Source organism: Solanum stenotomum, chromosome 8 (assembly GCF_019186545.1).
Source record: "Solanum stenotomum isolate F172 chromosome 8, ASM1918654v1, whole genome shotgun sequence".
NCBI classification, from domain to species: Eukaryota; Viridiplantae; Streptophyta; class Magnoliopsida; order Solanales; family Solanaceae; genus Solanum; species Solanum stenotomum.
Genome location: NC_064289.1, coordinates 32,052,055 through 32,060,854, shown reverse-complemented (window position 1 = coordinate 32,060,854; position 8,800 = coordinate 32,052,055). Strand labels below are relative to the sequence as shown.

The window sequence follows — 8,800 nt, the reverse complement described above, 5'->3', positions numbered from 1 at the left end:
TTTAAATTAAACAACAGAAGGCATGAAAAAAAAAATGGTTGCATGGACAATTTATGCTCATGCTTGAAGACTCGATTCGCAGTTGCGATCACAATTCAAAAGATAACTAGCATTTTATGTTTGATTAAAACTTGTGATTATATGTTGTCTATAATATTTGCAAGTATTAAAATCTGCGACTCTGCATTGTCTATATTAGATTTTTGATACTGTAAATTGCTTCGTTTATATCAATATTCCAACAGCATCGACGTAGTAAACCAGTTTGATGTTTTTTTTCACAACAAAAATTTGAATAAAATAACAACCCATTTATACAAAATTGAAGCATAAACTGGAGAATCATTGCAAGAAAATTGCACAAACTAAAAATTTCCCCTACTTATAGTTCGATGGAAAAATCAAATAAAAGGACTTACATTGTCTAATATTTTACATGTTAAATGGATATTCAGTCGGCATTTGTTTTACATCTATCAAAAAGATGGTTCCCCACCAAGGATCTATTATTTCCTTTTGAGGACCCAGAAAGGAAAAAGAAAATTGCACACATGTACAAATCTATTATAAATAAAATAAAAGAATAAGAATATTTACCCAGCCATGTTTGTTCTCATTAAACATTGTAAACCTGAAAACCGGACAAGCTTTGTGATTCTCCTACATGCATGCCGGATCCAGATTATAATCCACGAAAAATTGTCATCCATGATGCATGGAAGACCTAGATGAATTTATAAACTCCATAAAGCACCATTCCCAAATAAAGGCAAAAAGATGGATGCCAATTGGATATTCATCCTGTACAAAAGTTCTTCTGATATTGAAGTTGTTCGAACTAGCACCTGCTTTCAAATGAAAATGAAAAGCAAAAATAGCAATAGTCAGGTGCGGTGTGAATAAATAGAGCAAGCACAAGATAATCTTTTCTCACAAGCTAAGAATGCATTTATCCACAGGAAGCAAAACTCCTGAAAAAATTAACTCACAAAAGACTAAGAGAGCATGTGTTTTGAGTTCACTCAATATTTCTGTGGTGAGACATTTACACTTAAAAGTCGATGTCGTAAGAAGATAGATTTAATACCTGAAGATCGCTCAGTAACCCAATCTGACACACCAACAATAAGGTCAAACTGTATCCTCAGGTTTCCATGTGCTGGCTAATTCTGGACATATTTGGCTTGCCGTAATCATCTGATGAACACCGCAAGTTCAAAATACCATCGGAAGATCTCACATCCATGAAAAGAATGCCAATAAAACTAATGGAAACAAAGTTCCATCATTGCACTTCAGAGGAACTCCATGGGATGACATAAGAGAAGCTGATGAAGCATAAACAACCGAGCCAACCCCGTACAGCAACTTGGCATCCATGTTTCGGAGAGTACTATTCTTTGGTTAAATACCCACAGAACTGCACACTTACAACCATTTCATGATGATATCCTTCCTTGGGCTCGCAACATGGAATGCATTTCCCTGCAGTTGGGCTCCATGCTTGTCAGAAGCAGTGAACATCAAGATTCTTCAAATAGTGATTGCATAAAGTAGAGCTTATGTCATTCATTTGACAGATGAAGTAACCCCCGCATTTGAAGGTAAGGATTCTCCAGGAGTTTTTCATTGTTGCTCTGCAAAGAACAGCATAAACCCAAATGGGAATCAGTTATGACAATTCCAACCCTATATCTGTAAAATCATAAAGCCTATCGATTTTCCATGATCCAGCACTGCCCAGGGGTGATATAATAATGAAATGATAATATCATGAGGAAAACTTTTGCAAATGAATATAACATACCAATTTTGACAACTAAATCTCAATAAAAACAGATTAGCTGTCCATGCACCTACCATTTGCTTTTAGTTATTATACCAATATATGACAGCTTAACAGATTTAGCTGAAAATTGTTGCTTCTTATGAAATGGCCCTACGAATCATAACACATTAAGTCAGCAATCTTGCCGACACAGTCATGTTTCATAGAGCAGACACAAGTGTCTAACCCAGGCATCTCAGCATTTCAGGCATACTTCACTGTAAGAATGTCTAGTGGGGAAAGCAACCAAACAGCAAACACAGAGATACCAGCTACCAGAAATAACATGGTCCAAGTGACATCAAGAACCAGCAATTCAAGACAATGTGGGAGTTTTCCAGTGGATGCAACTACAGAATGTATTTCACCACCAATGATAGAACCAGAATATGCCATGATGAGGCTCTGGAAACAAACTCTTAGAAGAAACTGGTATTTATCATCATACAGACAAATTTTTGTAGAGAACAAACAACACATAGTAACTGTTTATCGTCACACCAGTCCCATAAATTTTCTAACAAAAAAGTTACAAAAAAGAGGGGACCACACCTGCTGAGCTCTAGAAACAAGGTTATGCAACATGCGTTGGTAATTTTCCGGTTCTTCTGTCATCATCCTCTGCAAAATGCCAATTTCAGATTAATTAATATTATAGTGGGAGCATCATTGCCAAAGATCAGGAAAGTAACATGAAACTTGCCTTCAGAAGAAACATTGAAGAGTAATATGCCACTCTTGAGTCTGTATCATCCAACAACTCTCTGCAAAATAACCATATGTGCAGAATTGATTATGAACTTCTAAATTAACTAAAATATACTTTATTGGAGAGAGAACATATCTAGTAATCACCTAAAGAATTCCTCCCCACCAACTTCTTTAAAAGCCGCAGGATCTGCTGTGCATTTACCAATTAAAAGCAGGAGAAGAGTGGCTCGTATATCAGAGGTGGAACCAGGAACATTTCCTCTTCCTTTGCTGCCAACAGAAACGCCTAATGCAATATTATCAGTTGCGGCACCAGCAAGTTGGATTAGAGGCCAATAAAATAAAGCAGCAGGAACACGTGCAACCAATTGCATGGGAACAATAGCCTGTCCATGGAGAAGCAGCGCTGCCATGGATGCAGTTTCTGGTTTTGGAGGATCCTTGTTTCTTTTGAGTTTGTGGTTAGTATCTTCAATGTGTTCCTCCCAGCCAAAGCTCTCCTGTCGAGGTAAGCTTTCTCCTGGACCAAGCTTCTTATTCCAGCTAACATCTTTGATACAGATTGTAGGATCATCCATAGATGTCACCGTTGAAGGGGGGACTTTTAGGCACAGTTGAGAAAAAAGAATTTCACACATCTGTTGAAAAGATTAACAGCAATATTGGAGTGAGACGCTGATACTGACTATTAATGACACAGGTAAAAAGCAGCAGGAAGATACATCGACTTGTGGTAAAATACTTTAACAGTAGTATCCACTAACCATCCCTTGTATCTTGATTGATAAGTAAGTTGGCATTATGTAAGATGATCACCCTAAGGGCAGTGCAACCCCTAAACAACAGACAAAATAGGTGGGACTTGCAATGGTAATATAATGACACTGAAGTCCATAGACCATAGTTATCCAAAGTACTGTTGTGAATAAGGTTTAAATTTCTATTTTCAAGTGATGGGAACAAAATATTTATCCTTCCTAAATAAGTATGGTTATTGCTCTCTCTGTTTCAAAAGAAGTATGCATATTGCTCTCTTCAACAGAGAACTGAAAAATCATTACAGGATGCCAATATAATTCAAACACATACACCTCTAAAGGTCAAATAACAAGGCATAAAGGTGCAATTGTCATCTTACCCAAGGTCTACAATTTATATCCTATTAGGACCACCATGTCTGAAGCATTTCAAGATTGAATTACTTTCCTCTTTCTTTCCTCCTCCCTTTATTTTCTTCTCTTTTTTAACCAGAAAGGGACAGAAGAAATCACCTTTAATATATTCATGCGGTCGGTTTCATTTATCTGGGCCATCAGGGACAAGGCACTGTTCATGATATCAATGACTGCATTTGCTTTCTCGAGACGACTTTTATTATGCAGATCTCCAACCATTTCACCACTAATTGCGTGTTGGACTTCACTTTCATCTAATAAAAACTTGCAGCGCATAAGAAGCCTCTCCAAAACATATAAAAAGCCCCATCTAATGAGGTTGTTTTTCGATTTTATTAGCCCACACATGAGCCATATGGATAATGGGACATCTAAATCAGGTGAATAGTCAATAACACTGGCTCGAGAAATTTTCTCCTGCAAGCTTCTGATGCTTGACCATATACTAGCATCCCCTTCCTCGACAATCTCTGTGATGATCAAATCCCCCAACCATAGATAACCATTGTGACGACACTGAGTTCTTTCAGAATGAAGAAGAGAATGTAAGGTGGCCCAAGAGAGCTTCGCTTTCATCCCAAAACTGTTACCATAAGCTCCATCAATACTTTCCAGGGATTTGCATGATTTAGTTATCTGCCTCATATGAGCGAATTCCTTATCAAGATGAGTAAATGACTTTATAAGCATCTCAAAATTCTCGACAATTTTCCCCAAGAGCTGCAAATGAAATAAAGGTCAGACTACCACAAGAAAGAAGAGATAATCATTTAAAAAGTTTATACAATTATCGTGAATGGAAGCAAGGAGCACTATGTAGGTATATACAAACTCATACAGAAGACAATAGTTATAACAGCCTTTCATTTCTTTGCAAAGTCGAAAGAAAAAAAATACACTCAAGTGCAAGGAAAATGACAGATTCTTTTTTTTTTGAAAAAGTTAACTGGTATTATAAACATAGAAGTACACCAATAGTGAACTCCTATAGTAATTACATCAAAAGTATAGAGGGTTTACCAAAAAGAAACTAAGCACCTATCTCCCTCATAAACTATCTAAGAATAGGGTGATGTCCCCCGGATCCTTGGGAATAGAATGGATACACCAAAAGTAAAAGGTCACTAAACAATTCATTTTAATGCTTTGGAAAGGGATGCTCTTGTTCTCAAAACATCTCTGATTTCTCTCACTCCATATTGTCCACCAGATGCAGGCAGGGACAATCTTCCATCTCTCCTTGTGTCCTGACTGACTTCCATCTCTATTCCAGCATGCTAGGACTTCTGCAGTATTTCTAGGCATGGTCCATGTGATACCTCTTCGGTTAATGAAATACTTCCATAGCTTCTCAGTCACTTTACAATGCAAAAAAAGATGGTTTATTGTCTCTGTCTCAGATTCACACAAAAAACATCTGGAGCATAAGTCCTTTCCTCTTTTCATTAAGTTATCCTGAGTCAGAACAGATTGTCTTGCAACAAGCCATGTGAAGTAAGCCACCTTATGTGGTATTTTCCCTTTCCAGATCATCTTCCAAGGCCACAACTCCTTTGTTTCAGTTGAAGTGTCTAGTAATTTGTAGGCTGATTTCACCTTGAACTTGCCGTCTTTCTCCAGCTTCCATGTCAATTTGTCTTCCTCACAAGTGAGGTTCTTGGCTTGTTCCAAAGTATTATAGAACTGAGTCATTCTCTCCACTTCCCAGTCATTGAGGAACCTTCTAAAAATCAGGTTCCATCCTTGTTCATTTCTGACTTCTACAATTGTAGCCATTTTCTGCTGATTGAGAATATAAATGTCTGGGAACTGCTGTCTCAAAGGTGTTTGTCCCATCCATGTATCATTCCAGAACAAAGTTTTCCTCCCATTTCCCACATTAATCACAGAGTTGTTCCAAATTCTTGGCCACTGATTTCTAATAGTTCTCCATAGACCCACACCATAAGGAGTATTGACCTCCTTAGTAGTCCATGATCCTTCCTTTCCATATCTAGCAAAGATAGTGTCCTTCCATAAGCTCTGATCATCTGTTGCTAGTCTCCAGAGCCATTTTAGCAGAAGGCTCTTATTGTGGGCTTTCAAATTCTTAATTCCCAGACCTCCCTCTTTTTTGTTGGAGATAACAGCATCCCACTTGACCAAGTGAAATTTCTTGACCCCTTCCCCATTACCTTGCCAGAGAAAATTTCTTCTGATTGTGTCCAGCCTCTGAATGATCTTCCCAGGCATAGGAAAAAGGGACATCATATAGGTTGGCATGGCATCAAGAACACTGTTGATAAGTGTGACTCTACCACCCGAGGATAAGTATTGACTTTTCCAGTTAACCAACTTCCTTTCACATTTTTCTACCACAGATTCTGATGCCTCACAATACAAAGAGCTTTTCATTTATGCCTTGAAATTATGTCTATTTTATTGGCTCCGTTTAGCATGAGCATTAAGAAGTTCAAACAAAAGATACGGAATGTTGTTATGGCTGTTTTGCTACAGAAAAGGGTCAAAAATGCACCTAAAGTGAGTGATATTCACCATATTTGTCCTCCCTTAATAGTTTGGCCCAATTATGCTCCCCCGTTTTTACTTTGTTGGGCCAAAAATGCGCTTATTTCACACAACTTAACCGAGGGCATATTGATTACATGCATGGTATAAGGGCATATACAGTCCAATTTAGTTCTTAACTGCAATTATGCAACAATTTGTGAAGTTTGCATTTATGAAGCAACATGGTTAAATTGTAGTGAATTTTCTAACCCATTTTTAAGAAGCACGATTGGATAAGCTTTCTCAGATGTTTTTACATGACACACTATCATGTCTGATGGCCAATGAAATTAAGCAAGAAATGAAGTTAGCATTACCATTGAAAGTCGGTCAGAATTTGGATATTTGGACAATGCACTAGATATTGGGCGTTGGAGAAGCTCCAAGATGCCTTCCAATCCAAGCTTTACTGATATATGCAAAGCTTCAGGTGCATCTGCGAGCATAAGCAGCATAGCGACAGGTTGGACTTCATCATCACTGTAGTCTGATGTTCCACTAGCTATGCATGACTCATTTATTTGATGCAAGGCATAATCAAAAAGCACCAGGTAGAGATTCCTTCTTTCCTCCCTTGAGTTTGAAAGCACTAACTGCATTGGTAGAAAGAACTTACTTTTAAGCAAAACCTTTCTCTTTGTGTACATACAAGTAATCACAAATGAGATTGCAAGTAGACCAGAATAGTGTTGGCTAACAGCTTATGAAACAATGGAATGTTTCAGACTCTGCATGGTGTAAAAATCATTTTCCTGCTTCAACTTTTAACTAGAAAAATAAAACACCCCCTCCCCAGCCCCTAAGACTATTCCAGCTAATCACATGAAATCTCTTCAGATATTCTGCACATTTTAGAATAACTAATAGCACATACACCGGAAGCATTGATAATCCTCCTGCTCAGATACAAAGAAAGCTTCTACAGATAGTTTGACCCAAAGTTTAGCTTGTACCAGAAACAATATACACTTAGGGGTCATTTGGTGTGATGGATAAGGGAAGATAATCTTGGGATAAGTTTTTAGTACTCCTTAATTCTTTGTTTGGTTACAAAGCCCAGGATAACTAATCTCTGGATTGATAATTAGTACATGGGATAAGTTATCCCTACTTGTGGGTGGAATAATAATACCGGGGTGACTTATCCTGTAAGATATGTAAATGACAAAAGTACACCCCTTAAACCCTCTTTTATACATTACTTTTACATCCATGTATATTCACATAATTTTATATCATTTATAATAACATTCACAATCTTCACTACTCGTTATTTTTATGATAATATATTTCTCTATTAAAATAATACAATATATAAATATAATTTTTATTTATGTATATATTACATGTTGAATTTATTTGACTAATTCTTATGTGTATTTATATTTTGATTTCTCTTAAAATGTTGACTCCATTGCTGAATTACATACTTTTAATTAAATAGTTTTTAGTCACTTGAAAATTTGTATTTTATATATCAACTAAAATGAACATAACTTTAATATTTTACAATATAGGAGCAATATGTACTTATATGAAATGACATAAACATTAAATATCTTTTACTTAAACAAACTTAAAATGGAAGTTTTATTTTTAAGCTAAATAAGATGGATTTTTATTTATTTTTTTGATGACAAGGGAAACCGGCAGTCACTACCCTTTGGGTGCGCATAGGGTAAAACCCCTGCCCCTATGCAATAGCTCGCAAACCACGTAGGTGAGGTAACCTGCACTAGGCAAGCCCGGTGCGACGAGCTCGACCTAGAAGGCAAACCCCTTGCTTTCACTGGCAAGGGGTTTCGAACTTGAGACCTCCAACATGGAAGTCCCAAGCCCAAACCACTGGGCCACCCCGAAGGGTAAGATGGAATTTTTCTTTTTAAGCTAAATAAGATGGAAGTTTTATTTTTAAGCTAAATAAGATGGAATTTTTATTTTAAGCAAAATAAGATGAAAGTTTTATTTTTAAAAAACACACCACACAATCATATGGGAATGCACACATAAAAATACTTAAGCTAAAATAAGATGGACGTTTATTTTTAAGAATGAATAACTAAAGCTTGCAAGGATAATATAAAAAAGTAAAATAAGGTGGAGGGTGTTTTTTTTAAAACAAACAACTTATTCTTAGAAATTATGCAATGCATATTATTTTGAATATGACAAACCAAACAATCAATATAAGAAATAATCTCATAATAACTAATTCAAAAATAACTTATCTTAGCATAACTTATCCCAACACGTGTGTTCAAACCAAAAGAAAGAAGTATTGAAAACACTCCTAAACTTGACGCAAATTATTAGTTTCGTCTCCAAAGTATTGACAGCCTTAAAAACACCCCTCTACTCGACTAACTAAACTTATATACACCCCAGATGGCTGAATTTTCTGATTGCATCAACGACTTAGAATTGGTAGACCCTCCTTTATCTGGAGGGTCTTACACTTGGAGAAGAGGGGAAAGCCTGAATAGTGCATCCAGAATTGATAGATTCCTTTACTCTCCTGAATGGGAAGATCGATTCT

General features: G+C 36.6%; 1 protein-coding gene across 2 annotated transcripts in view; it reads right to left on the bottom strand.

Annotated features, from left to right (window-relative positions):
• Positions 1–397: 397 nt before the first annotated feature.
• LOC125872206 (uncharacterized) overlaps positions 398–8,800 on the bottom strand; it is a 32,224-nt gene continuing 23,821 nt past the window's right edge. The window contains exons 12-18 of one of the 2 annotated variants that reach the window (XM_049552911.1): positions 6,582–6,857; positions 3,811–4,434; positions 2,684–3,177; positions 2,532–2,592; positions 2,381–2,449; positions 1,088–1,637; positions 398–848 (exon numbers count right to left, since the gene is read on the bottom strand). In XM_049552911.1, coding sequence (XP_049408868.1) covers positions 1,566–1,637; positions 2,381–2,449; positions 2,532–2,592; positions 2,684–3,177; positions 3,811–4,434; positions 6,582–6,857 — 1,596 coding nt within the window. In that variant the 3' untranslated portion in view covers positions 398–848; positions 1,088–1,565. The remainder of the gene's footprint in view (positions 849–1,087; positions 1,638–2,380; positions 2,450–2,531; positions 2,593–2,683; positions 3,178–3,810; positions 4,435–6,581; positions 6,858–8,800) is intronic. The other variant, XM_049552910.1, reaches the window with a different exon arrangement.